The sequence below is a fragment of the Pelophylax lessonae genome, assembly GCF_965119305.1.
Source record: "Pelophylax lessonae genome assembly, chromosome: 12".
In the NCBI taxonomy this organism is placed as follows: domain Eukaryota; kingdom Metazoa; phylum Chordata; class Amphibia; order Anura; family Ranidae; genus Pelophylax; species Pelophylax lessonae.
The window spans coordinates 88,571,268-88,591,847 of record NC_138779.1 but is presented as its reverse complement, the minus strand read 5'-3'; the positions used below and the strand labels follow the sequence as shown (position 1 = coordinate 88,591,847).

At 44.3% G+C, this 20,580-nt stretch overlaps 1 protein-coding gene across 2 annotated transcripts in view; it reads right to left on the bottom strand.

The window, feature by feature from the left end:
* The window catches only part of SLC35E2B (solute carrier family 35 member E2B), a 114,870-nt gene that overhangs the window by 38,307 nt on the left and 55,983 nt on the right, over positions 1 to 20,580 (bottom strand). For both annotated transcript variants that reach the window (XM_082274113.1, XM_082274114.1), the window contains exons 2-3: positions 9,647 to 10,128; positions 1,547 to 1,682 (exon numbers count right to left, since the gene is read on the bottom strand). In XM_082274113.1, the coding sequence (XP_082130239.1) occupies positions 1,547 to 1,682; positions 9,647 to 9,980 (470 nt within the window). In that variant the 5' untranslated portion in view covers positions 9,981 to 10,128. The remainder of the gene's footprint in view (positions 1 to 1,546; positions 1,683 to 9,646; positions 10,129 to 20,580) is intronic.

Genomic DNA, 20,580 nt, shown 5'->3' with positions numbered 1-20,580 from the left:
ACCTCACAATCGGTTTAACTCGCAGGCCAGCTCCCGTCCAGTGGGGCTTTGTCGCGGCCGATCTAGTGCGGAGTGGAGGTCTGCGCATGCTTGCTGGCCAGACTGGGGTGGTCACTGCATCTAGATTATCCAGCCCATCGCCCAGTCCGGCAATTGATTGTAGATCTCACAGGAAAACCCCAGGAGAAAAAAAAATGTATTACTTTTTAAATTATAAATATAAATTATACATTTCTAAAAACAAAAATTGCCAGGACCAAAGATCCCAGCAAGGAACTAGGTCCTTACTCCTGACTAGGCAGAAAAAAATCGGAGTGTCTATAGCAGAGAGTGGGAGTATACCCCCTGGGATTGCCCATGGGCGTAGCCAAACTTTTTTTCTGCCTAGTGTCCTACTCCTGTAGGGGGCAGTATAATCCAATGTTTATGAAGATCTGAAGCTGTGTCCATCAATTAACGAAAGAGAAAAAAAAGCTGGATTCGCAGTAAAGTGAACACAGGATTGTGATTTAAATCCGGCCTTGTTAAAGTTTATGGAGCTGAATTTGCATCAAATCAAACTCACACATGACCCTTTTTTTAGCCGCATCAGAATCACATCTCATTGATGTGAATGGCCTTCATTAAAATCATTGTTATTTCAGATGACATGTGAATCTATGCATTCGGAATGGATCAAATTCACATCAGTGTAAAACAGGCCTTAAACTGATTTGTAAACAGAGAGAGACTGAGAAGGAAGTGTCAAAAGATACAGATCTATTAAAAACAAAGATAAAAGACTTTAGCCAAAACTTTCAGACCTCAGAAAACACCTTATTCATCAGGGCTTGAAGCAAGAGATAGTACTGGACCAAATGTGGTTTTTAACACCTTTATACCTGCCCCAAAATCCCTTTTAAAAAGTTCTGAATGCTGGGGGCAGAAAGACTGACCGATCACGTGACCACCATTATTAGCGGTCACAGTGGTCACATGATCAGGAGCTGGTCTTGCCAGCTACCAATCATTAGCAGGGAAGAAGAGCTGCCTGAAACATCAGCCACCCAGTGACACATAAGTGCTGCGTGTAGGCAGTATAGTCCCTTTCTTTTGCAGCTGCACATAGGCGGTCGTGAGGGAATTAAACAGGGCAAACATTGAAGCACAAAGTCCGTCAGCAGCTGGTTTAGGCTTTCTGACCCCAGAAATGTGTTAGCTTTCTGATATAAGCTTTTATCCCAGTTTGGAATAAATCTATATCTGGATGATTAACTTTCAATGTAGTGCTTCAATCTCAGACCCTCTCATAAAACGTAGGTGACAGTTTCCTGCATGGATCAGACATACAATCTAAAGTCTAAGAACTACCTGCAAATACTGGAATAGTGAACGGATACATTAGAAAACCTGTATAATCTGGGCAAAAGGGTCAGTTCTCTATTATACAGGTGTTAGGGAATGCACCCCTGTCCATAGAAGATGTCCCAGATTACCCCTTTTCTCAGCAGGAGTTTCACTGTCCTGGAAACTTTGTACAATAAGAATAACTACTTTTTAAATTTACCTCATGAGACCAACAAACAGCATAATCATTAGGAAGTTTGGAGGATAACTGAGTCGTGCTTTGTGCTGGTACAGACAGCAGGGAATGAACATCTTGATGCAGCCAATAAAAGTGGTCATCAGCATTTGTACAGCACCTGAAACAGAAACCGGAAATGTATTCATTTATATATCATTAAAAAAAACATTTTTTTTAAATACAAGAAATGTGCTGTGTAAATCTTTGCTTGGAATTCAGCTTTAGATTATACTTAATCACTTTTCTTTCCATTTTTTTGTGATCTCCTTTTTACCAGGTGCTCTGCCAAGCTGGTTCTATTAGCCATCTAGTCTATGTGACATCTCTGGGAAAAGCCTGTGCATGCTTGCTTGTCACCAAACACTGGAGTCCTGTGGACTAAGGAACAGCTTTCTGCTCAGTAAAGCGTAGTGCACATCAGCCGAATGTCATGTGGCATCGGCCGATTCAATAGAAAGTGGCGGACATTTGGCCTGTGTGTAAAGGGACAAGACCGAAAAAGGTCTACCAACCGGCTCCCGATTAGTGTTTTCAGCACTGACCAGTGTGTTCTGGCGGGAAGGGGGGGCTGCCACCCCCCTGTCTGATCACAGCAGGAGAGATCGCTGTACTAACATCACAGTTAGTACAGTGGTTCTGACCTGAGCTGTCAGTTTATTTTTCAGCCTGCTGGGTTGAAAATAAAAAATAATAAAATAGTAGTGTGTACTTGATTTAAGCGGGTGAGAAGCACTGCAGTCGGGATCAGTGAGCTGGCAAGAGACACCGCAGTCGCATTCTATCTGCTTTGTGTCACCCTGTCAGCAGTTATTACCATTTGTGTGGATCTGTCAAATGTGAGAAGGAAAGCTGCAACTGGATTGGTGCAGTGGATGATGAAGGGGAATTTCCTGTGCTTTCAAATGCTGTTTTGTCTGTGCTTATTCAGCACACTTTGTGAGTATTTCATATAATTTTAAATTAAAGTGTTTATTTTAGGTACACTATTGTGAGCATTTTCTCTGTGTTGGAAACACCAAGAATTTATGCACACTGTTTTATTGTAAATGCACATTATTACTGTAAACTTCTGACAGGAAAAATCAGCATTAAACACGTTCAGGGGCATTTGGACGTTCATTTATAATGGCCAAAATTTGAGTTTATTTTTGCCACTGAAATGAATAAATGCTCAAGCACTTAACACAAGGAGGAGCATCAAGATGCGCTTAGGTGCTTTGCCAATTTCGGTGCTCAAAAGCTCCTCTCTTGAACCCAGATTCTTCTGCATTCAGAAGGGGAGCTTTTTGGCACAAAAAACGCCAAAGTGCCTAAACGCATCTTGACATTCCTAAGCCTTTGAACGATGCTGCTCCTAAACTCCTCTAAAAGCCTATGTGTGCAAGAACCTATAGCCTTTTACTGAGGGGAGTTTGGGGGCTTAGGCAAAAAAGTGCCCACAGCAAGGAGCAACAGAGTGCAAGAATCCCAGTTTTCCTGCACCATGGGTATAGCACAGCATACCCACGGCTTTTGTGCGGGTTACTGGCACTTTGCCATTGACTTCTTTGGCAGCAGGATGTAAACAAAAGAGCTGGCATTAAGTGCCGGTTCACATTTGTGCGATGCTTGAACGCTGCGAATATACAGCATGTTCCCGCAACGCATCCGCACCTCTGGCAGTTCACACTGCCATATGCGATACGCCGGGGGTGTCAATTAAAAGTTAACGACACCCCCAGTTGAGATCGTATATCGCAGTGTGATCTGCAAGTTCACACAGAATCAGATCGCACTAGTGTGAACCACCATGCGATCCGATTCTGCTGCGGATTAAAAAAAGGGTCATGTGCATATTTTAGTGCGACTGCGGTGCAAATTCAGCCATACAAAATGTATGGCTGAAATTTGCACCGCACAGAGATCGCATGTAATTTTAGGAGCAGTGCGCTCCGAATTACATGCGATCTCTGTGATCGCACAAATGTGAACCGGCACTAAAAAAAAAAAAAAAATTAAAAAACAGCATTGGGGTCTCTCCCAATCCATACCAAGCCCTTCAGGTCTAGTATGGATTTTAAGGTGGGCACCACGTAAAAAAAAAAATAAAGCGTGAGGACCTCCTTAAAATACCCCTAACTATTTCATGCCCTCAACACGGGGGGCACCTTATTGGGGGTTTAAGAAAAATGAGACTTTACAATCACTTTAATATCTGCTGTGATTAGAGAGTATCACTGGAACACCCTCCAGTTCAATTCTTGCAATGCAGATAAGGAAAAGGCTTCAGAGGCGTATAACAGGAAAACGAATGCCGCAGAGTCACAAGGGTATCCACTACAAGAACTAGAGAATTCCTGGACATGGAATGAAACCAGCTCAGTCTGTTATTCATATACAGTGTTCACAACTTGCTACTGAGTTCCTAAACACCTGTGGGCAGAGACCAATCTCCAGAGTCCAAACATTGAGAAAATTCACCTACCACTTTTCCATGTCTAGAATGTGCACAGTGGATAGAGTTGGAACATGAAATTCCATCCAAACCAGAATCTGATCAACCGCTCTTTGAGAAGCAAGACATCTGCTTCCTTCCTTCCTTATGGTTGATTTACAGCCACTGCCCTGGCACCGTGACTGAATCCTAGTTAGGGAACAATGCAGCCAAGAGGTCCAGCTTTGAAGGGATAAGCAGATCGTTTTGAGTATCAGTATGTTAATAGTGGGGCAGGCTTCCTCCGGTGACCAAGTCTCCAGCACTGAAAGGGTGTCTGACTCCTCCTCAGCCTGTTAGGCTTGTGTCCATTGTGAGGATCTTCCAGACTCCAGGCACAGATTCGTTAACCACCAAGCCAAGGACAGCCCACTCCTGGGGGTCAGGTGATTGTCTAGAGAATTTGCCCATTGGTCCCACTTAGCCAAAAATGTTGAGCAGCAACAGTCTGGAATACAATAAGGCATAACAGATTGCCCCAAAGAAGGCATTCATCAAGCCCAGAACCATCATGAAAAAGGTTCAGGACCCCACAAAACCACTGTAGAGTCTGCACAGTTTGACGGACATTGGCAGACCAGTTAGTTTTGTCAGGGGAAGGTCCTCCAAATATCCCATTATAGGGATGCCCAGTGAATGAGGAAGAGTAAGCAAAGGGACTAGACACCTCGGAGAAGACCGAAGGAGCTGTAGACAGGCCAAAGGCGAAGTATATCAACTGGTAGTGTTTATAAGCCTAGTGCAAAATGCAGGTTTTGTTGACATGCTGGATAGATAGGGATGTGCAAGGATGCATCCTTGATGTCCACCTAGGCCATAAAGTCCCCTGGGTGGAAATAGGCAATGTCTGACCTGACAGATTCAATATAAAGCTTTTGCACTTGAACGGGTGAATTTGAAGGCCTTCAAATCCACAACAGGGAAAATGCCCACTTTTGCTTTGGGGTGAGTAAACAGGTTGTAGTTGAAACACTGAAATGATGACTCCCTAAATGAGGAGTTGTGCCAAAGCAGTGTGGAGGTCGGCTAGTCTCTGTATGGATATTAGCAGATTAAGCAACATGAAGCAGGCAAGGGTAGAGCTTAAAATTTTAGCATGTAACCCCTAGACACTACATCCATCAACCACGAGTCCAAGATGTTTTTAGACCAGGTGGTAGCAAGCACCAATAAATGTGCCCCACTTAGAAAACTTTGGTCGCAACTTGGAGGCTATGGGAGTCCAAGCCTTGTGATAGAAGAGAGTCCCAGGTTTGGCCTTGGGCCTATGAGAAACAAAAGGAATTCTTCTTAGTTTCATGTGTGGTGCATTTTCCAATATGAGGTTTAGCCTTCTTTTGTTGCAGCAAAAGGGTGCTCTTCCACTTTGTGACTAATAATGGCTAATTAATTATTAGGTGCTTGCCATCAAACAGCATACATAGCAAGCGCTTCTTACACTGGTATTCTGCAGATCAGCATGGGAGCCAAAGGGTGCTTAGCATATGCACAGATGGACCTGTTGTAGGTAGAAGGAGCATCGCATCAACACAATAGTGCATGGCTGCAGTCAAGCTCCAAAGGGATCAGGGAGTGTGGATCATGGGTCCCCAGACATATTCCTTGGGTCATACTCTCAGGGTCTTGCAGATGGGCATGACCGGAATAACCGCCTGAAGGGTAGGACCTGCTTGGGAAAAAAAAAAAAAAAAAGACATTAGGAGGGGTTTCCATTCTTTTATTCACAGGTTCTTTAAACACTGGAATGTCATTGACTGTTATGGTCAGATTCTTAAGACAGAAAATGGGAATGCAGCACTTCTAAAGGAACTATTAAGGATTAGGTCAGTCACCAAACCAGTTTCAAGAGCTAATGTACTGGGCAGGTTTTGACAGGTTAGGAAATTTATTGAGCTCATGTTGGGGACCGTTGTCAAGGCTGTTGGCCTTGAGCCCAAGGCAAGGGACACAGGAGGCTTCCCCTAATCTGTAGGTAGATCATGAGCTGAGAGGGTCCATAGGACCACCCCCTCTGCTTCAATGATACAACGTATTGTGCAAAAGCGGTCACACAGTCCCCAAAGAGGGTAACTCACAAAACCTGCCACAAGTGCAGAGAAAGGTATCTGTCCATCTGTGACCAAGTGCCTGTAGGCAGTAGACAGGAACCTGATGTGTGGTTCCAGGAGAGGAGGATGTCAGTACACAGTCGAAAGCGAGAGAGGCAGTGAATGCAACGGGAAGGCAAGGCAAAGTGCGCAGAAACTTCATCAGATGAAGACAGCTGCACAGGCACTATAGAAGTGCGCAAGCAACACAATTCAAGCTTATGGCATGGCAATGCTGGTGAAACACACACACAATAGCTCCCAGAAGGGAAAAAATCCGACTTACTGTAAGACCCAGGGGGCAAACCACGGTTCGTGGTTCCTGAAATTTATCTAGAGGAAGGACCACCCTAGTCAGAATTAAAATCAGACCTAGGTAATTCAATTCTCGGGACAGGGATAGGGGGGACCTTAGGTAGTTCGGACATTACCTAAACCTCTGCAGGAATTAATTGCGCACAAGGAGACTCAGGATCTAAAAAACCTGAAAAGAATAAACTTTGCCCCCCTTTCTGAGTACCCCCAAAATAAACATTTTGTGGATCTCCTTGATGCTCACAAAAGAAGTCCACGGGCCGGAAACCAGCGAGGATGTCCCTCCACCCCAATAATGGGTGAGGGCAGACCTTCATGCTGAAAGGGTCATGTCTGCAGATCCGAAGAAGCTACTGTAGCTTTAGGCTTACCAGACCAAGACTGCTTGGAACATCCCGGGGAAGTCCGCATCTGCTACGAGGCTCCTTCCCTTTTCTTGACTGTGGCAGGAAGGTACTCTTTACCCCCATGATACCCTTAATGATGTCATCCAGGGTAGCCCCAAACAGGTGATCGCCTTGAAAGGGCAGATCAATGAAAGCTTTCCTGGAGGCTTGGTCTGCAGACCAATTCTTAAGCCACAGCACACGTCTAATCACCACCACTGAAACAAAGTTTGGAAAGCACAGGAACTGTATCCAAAGCTGCATCACAAATAAACTACAGCCCATGGACCAACTGGTCCGCTAAATCAACATAAGCAGCGTGGGGGATCTGCTCAACCCCCAGGCCCTGGCACAAAAGCTTGACCCATTCAGTTAGGGTCTGAGACACCAGGGCTGAGGCAAAGACTGGCCGCAATGTCGAAACAGTCATAGTAAACATGCTGCGTGCCACAGCCTCTGCTTTCCAGTCAGCCGGGTCCTTAAAGGACGGGGATTCCTCTACTACTCTCATGTTTGCTTCATTTAACCTGAAAACAGGAGGGTCCACCACTGGTGAATTAGTCCACTTTTTTAAAAGGGACTCCTCAAAAGAGTAACGTACAGCAAAATGTTTGGGGACCACAAAGGGTAATTTTGGTCGTTCCCATTCTTTACAGGAAAACCTGTCAAAATAAGGCACATAAAAGGAAACACCTTTGGAGTATGAGGTGACTTATGTGTACCAAACAACACAGCCACATCCGTGGCTACATCAGCTGCATCCTCCATTTATAAAGTCTCACGCGCTGCACAGATAAGTGCGTCTACCAGCTCTTTTTCATTCGCTGCTGCGACTATGAAGGAATCATCCTCACTATCAAATTGATCTGGGGGTGTGATATTAAGCCCCTCTGGACAGGTAGAATCCACAGCGGCATCAGGCTCAGAATCAGATGAGAAAGAATGAGCAGGGGAAGGCAGGGGGATGCTTCCTCCTGGGCCTTTTCCCACATGCCACTTCCACCTGGGACATTAAGGACTGCAGGACCGCCATCAGTGCAACCATGGGAAGCTGGGGTTCCAAGGGACCTTCAACCTCCATGAGGGGGTCAGTGGGGGAGATGTGACCCTGAGGCTCCATAGGGAAAAGAAGATCTTGCAGTACAAAAACAATCTTTTGGCACCACTAAAGGATCCCCTCAAGGCTCAGTATACGTTTCAGCAGAGAGAGAGAGATAACAGGGATCCCCCCCAAGGGCTCACCCTACCGACCGAAGGAGCGCAGAGAAACCCAGCATCATCATGGATGCCATCCCTGTTCATATGTCCCGGGCACAGGAAGAGGAAACTGAGAAGGAAAAGGAGGAGCTTCGGCATCCCCACGAGGCTTCGGTTGTCTCCAGCGTCTCCCGGACTAAGGGAAAATGGCCTCCATGACAGGCTACACAAACATGGCCACCAACCTGAGACCAGACAGACTAAAGGAAAAAGGTCGCCATCAGCTACAGCATTGCTGCCAGGATCTTCCCTGCGCCCTCTGCAAGAGCCCCTTCCTGAAGGTAGGACACACATTAGGGAAGACTCCACTGCGCACTCTGCACTGGGACCCCCCTGCACTATATCTACACTGCAAATAGTGGGGCATGTACCTAGGGGTCTCCTACACTGGCAGCCCTCCAGACTACCAGGGTAGGACACACTATCCCAGGACCCTTACAGGGTGGGGATAGTAGGAGAGACCCCAGGGGTCTCCGCTGCATCCTCTGACTTGGGAACCCCACCAGACTCCAGGTCCAGACAGGGAGGAAAGGGAGTGGGGGAAACCCAGCTCACTGAGGGATTTTGAGGATGGGAGGAGGGAACCTGCAGGCAGGTCAGACTGTCCCTGGAAGTTATCAGTGTCCACCCCAAAAAAAATGCCAAAAGGGGACCGGGTGGGGGGGGGGGGGTGGGGTTACTGTGCTTGCCCTTCCATGGCGCGGGTAATGCTCCAGACAGAATCCTTGCCACCGATGTAGGGAGGCTGTCGGCCAAGGGACCGCTGCGACTCAGACCCAAGCCCGGTCGTATGCGACCCTGCGAGACGTTTAACTCGAAGGCCAGCCTCTGCCTGTGAGGCTATGTCGCGGTCGACCTAGCACGTAGCTGCAGTCTGCACGCGCTCGTTGGCTGGGCTGGGGGGACCACTGGATCTAGATTATCAAGCCTGTCACTCAGCCCAGCAGTTAATTGTAGATCTCCCAAGAGAAAAAACAAAAAAGATGTAAGGAAGGAGAAAAAAAATTGCTAGGACTAGAGATCCCAGCAGGGAGCCTAGGTCCTTACTCCTGACAAGACAGATTAAAACTGATTACTTAGAGAGAGGAGTTATATACCAAGCTGAGGACAACCCATGGGCGTAGCCAGGTGTTTTTTGTTCTGCTTAGTCCTACTCCTGGAGGAGGCAATATAACCCAGTAGTTATGATTTATGGAGCGCTGTGTCCGTCCATGAACAAAGAGAAAAATGGAGGCATGATGGGAGTGGGTGGCTGTTTATCAGGTTTTTTTTTTTTTTTTGCCAGTGTCCATTTCTGGAGGAGTGAAGCATGGTCACCCAGGGACAGGAACTGTGTTACTTGCAGGATCAACAGATAAAAATAAAGAAAAAAATTGCCTGAAAACAGAAAACTAATGCAGGCAACTCATACAAGGAATGGTAAGTTGCAATATATTAAATTTCTATTTTTTAATTTAGATACACTTGAAAAACTTAGCAAGAAGATATTAACTGCTAGCAAATGTGCTGTTAAACTGGAAACACTTTGTGTCAAGTGATATATTAGCAAACCACAGAAGCTTACCTAACATGCTCGGCTCCCCCTCCAATAAGGTGAGGATGTATTTATTGAGGAATAGTGTACAAAAGCTGAAGAAAAACCATAATGTGAGGTAGATGAGGGCTCTAGAGTTGAAAACTCCTAAGTCAGACTCGATAATGGTCGTTTCTGTGATGGTAATCTGCAGTACATTTTCTTCTGGAACACTGTCACTTCGGGTGATGACAATCCTCTCAGCCCGATGCGGAAAGAGAGGTCCAACATGATAAGGACCTTTACTTTTCAATTTCTCCTGAGGCAGGAGAGCTTTAGACTCCTCCGGGAATTGCGAGTTACCAGACGGCATCTTGACAGTCATATCCCAGAGAAATATGTCATCTGTTCAATAAACCCCATCTGGCATGAAAGGACACCAGCATGCAGTGACATAGCTTGACTCCACACAGCCCGAACAGTTTTCCATCTGTTCCAATTCTCCGTACGTCTTAGGAGTTATGCTTTGTGCCCTGAGAAAAGAAAATATAATGAAGTGATATAAACCAAATTTTATTAAGGAATACATGCTTAAAACTGGAATAGAATAGGGTGACTAACTGGTTAACCAGTACAGAAGCAACACAGTAAACATGTTTCCTGGCTGCACTGGGAAAGTAGGTTCAGAGCCCACCAAGGGCAGAACATGCAAAACGTTTGAATATTCTACCCATGCATCTATGCGTTTTCCTCTACAACCTAGTCTGATAGACACCTACACTTGAGGTTGAAGGTGTTTAAGGCTGGCTATACACGGAGCAAATTTATTTCCTGCAATCACGGGTTGCAGCCGTCCCGCCAGGAGAAGACCGTGATTATTGCTAGCAGCTCTAGCAGCCGCTAGCAATAATCGTAGGTAATGCATGCTGGTTGTACCCAAGTTAATCGATCGATCAATTTGGTTCATTCAGCCTGCCCATACACGGTTCGTTCTGAAGCGGCTGAGAATGGAACAGTGTATGGCCTGCAGCTCAATAGTCTCTAGAGTTAGATCAATTGCACTCTGCAGTCAGCGCTCAGAACTGTTCAGACACCCCCCTAACCTTTTATACAATACAGGTCTGTGGAAAGACATTAAACCTGCCTTTTCAATAAGAGAGACTACTACAAAAAAAATCATAACATGTAGGAGTAAAGAACTAAAAAAGTTAAAAAGTGAGACATTAAAAAGAGAACTATAGCCAAAGTTTGTTTGGCTGTACATCTTCTATGGACCACAGAAGTGCAGTTCGCTCTGCACTCCTGTGACACGTTTTCAGCTGACAGAGGGTTAAAGCCCACTGTCGGCTGATGTCACAGAGCCGGTCAAGGCCTGGGAATCTGGACAGGCAGCTGGCTCAGCCTCTTGGCAAGCCGCTTGGGGACTGAGCCAGCCCCTCCCACCCCTCCACAGTCCAGCGATCCAGTAAGCGCTGGAGGGGAGAGCAGACAGGGACTAATAGTTTTTGCTCTCTGTCCAGAGCGCAGGGGATGAACTGAGCGATCAGTGGTGTCTGATCACTCAGTTCTCAGTGCAGAGCTGGCGGGGGACAGATGCAACATCAGATCAATGTTGCATCCACCTAGGTGGAGTATAATGTTTTTGTTTTTTTCTGTATAGCCCATACTCCTCTTTTAAATTAACTCTGTGTATAACTGTGGTAGGTACATCAGATTGAAAGCTCCTCCAAAGAGTGGACTCTTTAAAAGTGGTTCAAAACACTCTGTAAGGTGCTTTGGAATACATCAATGATATACTGAGAAGTTGACACAAAAATGCTAGTGTTAAAGACACTAAAGACACTCTAGAGTATGGGTGTCCAACCTTTTGGCTTCTCTGGGCCACATTGAGTGTAGAGAAATGTTCTCGGGCCGCATATAAAATATAAACTATAGTTAAGGTATATAAGTAATAAACCGTCGCCGTGCCCTTCCCACGCTGCTGCCACCCCCCCCCCCCCCACAAGCACTAATTTAACACAACTAGAGGATGATCCCTTCCAAGGCAGCCTCTGCCTACCGTAAGTTGGAAGCCGCTGTGGCCGTGCCCCTGACCCGACTTCCTCCTTCCCCATCAAAAAAAATAAAAATTGTCAGGGGGCAGTGGGCCGCATTGCCTGGGGCTCTGGGCCGCATGTGTCCCCCGGGCCGCAGGTTGGACATGCCTGCTCTAGAGTGAGTTTTAAGTTGACCTGATCTTTTGGAACTGTGCCCAAAAATGCAAGTAAAAGGCAAAGGACTGGTCACTACTATTGCCAGTGGGATCCCTGAAGCTGATCATTTCTCATTAGTGACTTACGATGTCTTGTTCCACAATGTCTCTTAGTAAAAAAAAAAAAAAAAATACCCGCAATATTGGTAGAGGCAGGCCTCTGCAAAAGGTAGTCAATCCTAATAGCTACAGTACATTGCATCTTCATTTCAGAGCAACCTCCCTTTGACTGGTGATCTGATGACTGGAGGAGGAATAACCAAGAAGCATAAGTGAAGAAATGTCTGCAGAATTAATATATCGGAAGAAGGGAGATACATACAGCACAGGTCCGCAGGTATAGCTTTCTTTTTAAGGGGAACAGTGAGCAGCACAGTGGTGTCATCACCAATTCTCACAAGACTAGGAGTAAATTGCCTTGGGCATACAGCTAAGAGCCTGTAAGCATAAGAGTATCTAGGACAAGTCACGTCAGCAAGTGCACTACTAATTTTCAGGAGAAATTTAAGGCAAAAGGTAAATTTCTTCAGGGTAGTGTTTAGTGACAATTAACATTTCTAGATAAAAACACTAAATCTTCACTTTTTGAGTTCAGGTACATAATCATTTACAATGCTATACATGACAGTAAAGCCTTTTAAAAACAGAAGGCATCTCTGCATAAATCACTTCTCTGGAAAGAGTATGCAGACTACCAATGCTGACTTCTGTAGCCTGACTGGGTGCATGCTTGTTTTGGGTCAGTGATTCAAAGTTTTGATGCCAAAGACAACCAGGCTTTAAAGTGTTACTAAACCCAGGACCCTGCATTCACTATATCTGGTCTCCTACAGTACACAAGTACATAGTACTTTTCTCATCAGCAGTTAGAGCAGTTTTGTGACTTCTATAAGTGTCTGGTTAAAGCTTGTAGGAGGAGTTTTCATTCTCCTACGATGGTCTTATGAGGATGCAGGACCCCCGATTCTCCGTCTGGAATGTGCTGATTGGCCCTGTGCTGATCACATGCACTCTCCCAAGAAAAGAAAAAAAAAACTTTCTAGCAATACACACCAAACTGAGCATGCACAGCTTGTCCCTGTAATATCCAGAGATTGTTTGGGGGCTGTGGAAGAACGGGAGGGTCAGAGAAGGCAGGATTAAACAGCCTTTTTACACACGGCAGAGGATTAACCATTTAGGTGGCACAGTGAGTATAACAAGCATGCTTATTGCATATACACACTGATTTTACCATTGTGGATTTAATAACACTTTAAATGAGTTGTAAAGGCAGGAAGGTTTTTTATTTTAATCTTTAAGATAAAAAGCCTTCTGTGTGTAGCAGCCCCCCTAAGCCCCCTAATACTTACCTAAGGTCCCTCTCTGTCCTGCGATGTTCATTAATCCCTCGGACATCTGGGACTCTCCCTCCTGATTGGCTGAGATACAGTTGCGGCATCATTGGCTCCCGCGGTTGTCGATCAAAGTCAGGAGAGCAGGGTGGGGCCAAACAGCAGCCAGGGGTCTGAATGGATACACAAAGCTGCAGCTCGGCTCGGGTGCCCCATAGCAAGCTGCTTGCTGTGGGGGCACTCAATAAGGGGGGAGGGGCCAGGGGCAGGAACGAGGGACCCGAGAAGAGGAAGACCCAAGCTGGTCTGTGCAAAACCAACTGCACAGGGGAGGTAAGTATAACATGTTTTTTATTTTTTTGTTTAGAAAAAAGGAGACTTTACAAATCACTTTTAGCGCCGGTTCACATTACCGCGACGCTACTTGCAGGGGCGACCTCCGAGATCGCGGTGCGAGTAGCGCGCCGCGACCTCGGAGCGGCCGCCACAGACTTCATAACATTGAAGTCTATGGCGGTCGCCTCCTGGTCGCCCCAAAGAAGCTCCGGACCCTTTTTCTAGGTCGGAGCGACTTGTGTCGCTCCTATTAGAACGGGTCCGCAGCTTCCCTATGGGAGGCGACCTGCGGCGACCTGTGAGGCGACCAGGTCGCCTCACAGGTCGCCCTAGTGTGAACCGGCACTTAAGCATTTCCAGAAGGCAGCCTCCTTTATATCTTGAGGTCCAGGTCTCCTTTAATATTTAGTAATGTGTACATTATGCAGAGGAAGGTGTCAGTATATCTCCAGTCATCTATTATTGATAGATCACTAAACAACTAGACCCAACATGTCTTACTCATGCACCAATTTCTCAAGGGACTAGAGTGAAGCAACCACAAAATTCACAAGCGGTTTCTACTTACACCTTAGTTCAAAGCAAGCCAGTATTTAGTGATACATTAGTAAAGCGGATAAGGCAACTGCTTTGGTCTGTTCGTTTTAATGAATACGTACGCTGGGACCACAACTGCCCAAAACAATGCGCATTGTTCCTGGACTGGATGAATTCATTTTATGATCAGCAGGTAATGTATAAACATTCCCTTCACAATTTTTGTTGCCAATTTTGCTTTTTTTATCATGTATATGTAAATTTTTTAAGCATCATGCACAATGGGCATTTGGCATTGCTCTTTCAGCCTGTAGTAGTAACTCTTTGTTAGCCTATGTGTCCATGCATATCTTGGCTTTACATGCAAACTTAAAGAGAAGCGATTACAGGCTATATAACAAAAAAAAAAAAAAAAAAAAAAAAAAAAAAAAAACACACACACACAAAACACATCCCAAGCACGTTTTTTTTTTTTTTTTTTTTTTTTTTGAGAGGAGCTTTTGGGCAGAAAAAAAGAATTATGCACCTAAAGGCAGTGTTTAGGCGTGTCAAGCATTTTAGGTGTCCATTTCGTCTAGTTGCCTATTCACATAAACACACCTGAAACAGGTTTTTTTATGTGTTTTTTTGCCAGTAGTTCTGACGTTTTTTGCTGCCTAGTGTGTATGGAGTGACCCTGAAATTTGCGTTTGTTCCTGTTTGTAGTGCCAGAAAAAAAAATGCCTTGTACCAGAAATATTATTTAGTGCCTTTTTAAAGGGACAAGTTGCAGAATACAAATTGTGGTTAAACCCTAAAGGTTTGTTAAACCCTAACATTAGTTAACCCCTAGATCAAGGGTATCCAAACTTTCTCAACACAGGGCCAATTTAAGGTCAGGCTTCAAACTTTAGGGGGACCAGAATGCAGCTAGTGAGAGTAAGGCATGCCTTATATTTGGTTTCAGTAGAAAGAATAGTGCCCCATCATTGGTGTCATTGGGAGGAATAGTGCCCCATCATTGAGGTCATTGGGATTCGCCTCATCATTGTCATTGGGAGGAATTGTGCCCTTCGGTAGTGTCATTGGGAGGAATTGTGCCCTTCGGTAGTGTCATTGGGAGGAATTGTGTCTCTTCATTGGTATTTTAGTTGGATTAATAGTGCTCCAAGCCCTGAATAATGGTGAACAAGGGGCCAAATCTGGCCCCTGAGACACAGTTTGGAGGCCACTGCCCTAAATGTTTCATCAACCCCTTAATTTCCTTCTGTAAACACCAGTTTTACATTTAAGTCAGTTTTATGTAGATGGTTGGGAATGCACTTTGGCATCCCCACCTTGGATATCAGAGAACTTCGTCCCAGCGCTGGTTATTGCTTATCCAGCCCCTGCCTTAAACCAACCCTTAAAGTTCCATATTGTATCTATCTTTTGCCAACCCTATACTTTAACCTGCACCCTGTCCTTTTATGTCCATTATACTTTGCCTGATACGCAATGCCACATCACTAGCTGTGCCACAAGACTGTAAACCCTGCAAATCACACTATAACCCTACAAATCACCATGGCTAAATATAAAAGCATTCCAGTTCATACAATCATTTTTATGCACTCTGTCACAACAGGCCTTGATATTCAAGGGCTTCCAAATTAACAGAAACAGAAAAACATGTATTATTAATCTAGTAGGAGGATCAACTTATTCTAGGTAGGACCACAGATCCATACATACATTGCACAACATTTCAGGTATAATTCTGCCCTTCCTCAAGCAGTTGGAAGAGATGACTTTTTGAGCGTTCAATAAATGGGTTGACCCAATAATGAACTGATATTTTATTTTAGGAAATGGAGTAAATAATTCAACTGACAAAGCGTCCTTAGTGATCAAATATATATATATATATATATATATATATATATATATATATATATATATATATATATATATATAAAAACTCGTTATGAGGTGTATAATAGTGAGTGAGAAAAAAAATCAGACACAAGACTTCATTCACAAACCAAACACAACAGGAAAAGGATACTTACTGTATTTCCAAAAACAAAAAAGTTATTTTTAATCAAGTACAAGCAGATTTGAATGTTAAAGTCACATGGCTTGTTTGCCTTACAACAAATAGAAGTGATTAAACTTTTCTTTCAATAACTGAGGCAAGAGCAACCTTTCAATAAATGAGGACAAGCATCATTACCCTTAGTCTTTTAAAAACTTAAATCCAATCTGTTTATGAAACCTGTGCGGTTTAAAAGTTAGGCCCTAGCCACTTCGGACTAATGCTGGCGTTGCAACAGAGCAACTGCAACATATCTGCATATCTGGTGGGAATGCGAGACGATGCGACCCTTCTGGAATCAGGTATTTAATGCTTATAATACAATCTATGATGACACTTTGATACCTACCCCAGCAATTGCTCTAATCTCAATGCTACCTGGCGCTGTGACTGCCCAAAAGCGGAGCTTATTGCGCTTTTTGTCAGCAGCTCATCAGCCTATACCATAAGGCTCCGTTCACATGATAGCGTATGGATCACGGGCAGAACCGCCGCGGTTCCGCCCGCGATCCGGAGATTATTGCAAATCGCGGGACGCCTGTGCGTTGCCCGTTGATTTGCAATAGACCCCCAAACGCTGAGCGATGTTGCCGCGATTTCCGCCTGCCGAATCGCGGTAACATTGCGCAAAAAAAATCACGGGATGCATTACGACCAAAAAAGTACAAGAGCTTCTTTGGAGCGTATTGCGTCCCGCGATTTTTTTTGCGCGATGTTACCGCGATTCGGCAGGCGGAAATCGCGGCAACATCGCTCAGCGTTTGGGGGTCTATTGCAAATCAACGGGCAACGCACAGGCGCCCCGCGATTTGCAATAATCTCCGGATCGCGGGCGGAACCGCGGCGGTTCTGCCCATGATCCATACGCTAACATGTGAACGGAGCCTATATTGGAAGACAGAACAGACATCACCTCTAGCCGCTTGGGTCTCAACCATGAATGACATTATGCGTATGGAGGAGATGTTTGCACAGGATAATAACACTTTTGCTAAATGTATGGCTTTATGGCTTGTTTGGACCCATCTCTTCTCATCTAACTCCCTTAAAGATATGCTTTCCTCTTCCTAAATAAAATGCTGACCCACGCGGCCGGGGGCTCAGATGTGGTCTCTCCTGGTTCCAACACTCAAGATTGTCTCATATTTACAGAATGACACTTCCCGATACCCTTGCTGTACTTCTCCCCCCTTCTTCCTAACTTTCTCTTTTCTTTCCTTTCCTTCTCTTCCCCATACTCACACTGGATGACTTACTTTTCTTACAGACCCTTTCCTCTATTATCTTTTAAACGTTTCACTTCTCTCTTCTTTCTTATCCTCTCATGAATAGCAGTTGACCATTAAAATCAGCACAGCACCTTTCTTTACTCCAGTTTGGGCGTGGAGTGATGGCTTCTGCTCGCTCAAAATTAGTCTATTTGTTGGCTGTCTGTCTGATGTTTCAAATTATTTCTGTTTTTAGATGTGTCATTTTGGAAACACTGTGTGACTGTCCTCTATAAATTTGATAGGGTTGTTAACCCTTAATTATTATTACTCCAACCTCTAAATACTACACAACTGTTGTCTGTAAGAGTCGGTTCACACTGGGGGGCGACACGACTCTGCATGACTTGGGGAAGCGACTTGTCAGTCCCGAGCAAAACGACTTCGGAGCGACTTGCAGGGACTTCACATAATGGAAGTCTATGCAAGTCGCTCCGAGGTCGCCCCAAAGTAGTACAGGACCCTTTCTCTAAGTCGGAGCGACTTGTGTCGCTCCTATTAGAATGGGTCCTGTGCTAATCAATGGACCGCGACTTGTCAGGCTGACAAGTCGCGCTAATGTGAATGGGGTCTTATACATGACTTGTTTAATGTTGATTTGCCGACAATAAAAATATTTTCATCTCTAAAAATTAGGCCCTAATGATCTCAAATGGAAAACCTGCCTTTTGCTAAGAAAAAAAACAGAGGAAAAAGGATTAAATTACACCAGTTAACATCAGTTTGCCCGTCCTTCAGTTTACATCAGTTTTCACTTCAGTTCTGTTCCGTTTACATCAGTCTACATCCGTTTCTGCATTCTTTTTTTTTTAAGTTGTTGCAAACACTAAATAGAGGTGACAAAAACAAACAAAAAAAGTTTCTTGCCTAAAAATGGACATAAATGGAACGGATGTAAATGGACAGTATTGGTTTACATCTGTTCTGTTTCAATGGATCTGGTCGTTGGCTTTGCTGTTTAAAAACGTAACTGAATGGATGTGGATATAAACAGATGATTACCCGTTTACATCCGCTTGTCCGTAGAAATTATTTGATGTCCATTTTGCATTCGTCAATAGGAGGCTGAAAAATGGACAGACGGAACACCCCTGTAAAAACGGCCTTACTGCTAAAACTCTGTAGCATCAGAAGTGATAAAGATGTACGTTTATGAAACTGAGAATTTTTCTCTCAGTTCACTTCTCGACAGTTAGAGGAAAATTATCTCCTCTGGCACCCCCTGTTTATGAAGTCGAGAACTTCTCACAGGGAGAACAAAGGAGAAGTTTTCCCTCTGAAAACAGCTCAGATCCATGTAAACATGAATGGGCCGCCTATAATCTCATGAGACATAGCAAGATGACAGTACGAGAAAATCACTGAAACACTCGGTGGCTGTTTTTTACCACTTCAGCTCCGGAAAGTTTTCCCTTCTTCCTGACCAGGCCATTTTTTGTGATACGGCACTGCGTTGTTTTTAACTGACAATTGCGCGGTTGTGCGCCACTGTACCAAAATAAAATTGATGTCTCTTTTTTTTTCCCTACAAGTAGAGCTTTCTTTTGGTTGGTATTTGAGCACCTCTGCGTTTTTTAATTTTTTGCGCTATAATCAATTTGATTCAATCATCATTGAAAAAAAATATATATATACTGTATATATATATATTTTTTTAACTTTCTGCTATAAAACATACCGAATACAAACATTTTAAAAAATCTGATTTTTTTCATCATTTTAGGCCAATATGTATTCTGCTACATATTTTTGGTAAAAAAAAAATCCTGATGATAAGTGTATATTGATTGCTTTGCGCAAAAAGTTATCACATCTACAGAAGCGCCCCTTTCATCTGCCCCTTACATCTCATGCATAAAGTCACGTACATGTACATGATTTTGCGCAGCCTGCCGCAGTATATATGCAGTGGGCGGTCTGGAACTGGTTAAGAAGCGTTACATTACCACTGCTGAATACAAGGGCATTCTCAGAGACCCACCACCTCATGTTAATAAAATATTTATCCCCCCCTACACAAAAAAATGTGTGTATATATATATATATATATATATATATATATATATATATATATATATATATATATATATATATATATATACACACACACAGTACGGACCAAAAGTTTTGACCCACCTTCTCATTCAAAGAGTTTTCTTTATTTTCATGACTATGAAAATTGTAGAGTCACACTTCAAGGGGTAGTCACCTGAAATGGTTTTCACTTCACAGGTGTGTCCTGTCAGGTTTAATAAGTGTGATTTCTTGCCTTATAAATGGGGTTGGGACCATCAGTCGTGTTGTGCAGAAGTCAGGTGGATACACAGCTGATAGTCCTACTGAATAGACTGTTAGAATCAGGTCTTTAACACAGGGCAAAAGGGGCAGCTGCCCCGGGTCTAGTCATTGTTGTGGGGCCCAAAGCAGCTGCCCCTTGAGCCCCCAAATAGTTGATAAGTGGATTCAAGAGGGCCCAAGAAAATTTTTGCCCAGGGTCCAATCAAGAATAAAGACGGCCCTGGTTAGAATTTGTATTATAGCAAGAAAAAAGCAGCTAAGTACAGGAAAACGAGTGGCAGAAGAGACTTTTGGGCTAAAGAACACAAGGAATGGACATTAGACCAGTGGAAATCTGTGCTTTGGTCGGATTAGTCCAAATTTGAGATCTTTGGTTCCAACCACCGCCTTTTTGCGATGCAGAAAAGGTGAACGGATGGACTCTACATGCCTGGTTCCCACCGTGAAGCATGGAGGAGGAGGTGTGATGGTGTGGGGGTGCTTTGCTGGTGACACTGTTGGGGATTTATTCAAAATTGAAGGCATACTGAACCAGCATGGCTACCACAGCATCTTGCAGCGGCATGCTATTCCATCCGGTTTGCGTTTAGTTGGACCATCATTTATTTTTCAACAGGACAATGACCCCAAACACCTCCAGGCTGTGTAAGGGCTATTTGACCAAGAAGGAGAGTGATGGGGTGCTGCGCCAGATGACCTGGCCTCCACAGTCACCGGACCCAAACCCAATCGAGATGGTTTGGGGTGAGCTGGACCGCAGAGTGAAGGCAAAAGTGCCAAGTGCTAAGCATCTCTGGGAACTCCTTCAAGACTGTTGGAAGATCATTTCAGGTGACTGCCTTTTGAAGCTCATCAAGAGAATGCCAAGAGTGTGCAAAGCAGTAATCAAAGCAAAAGGTGGCTAC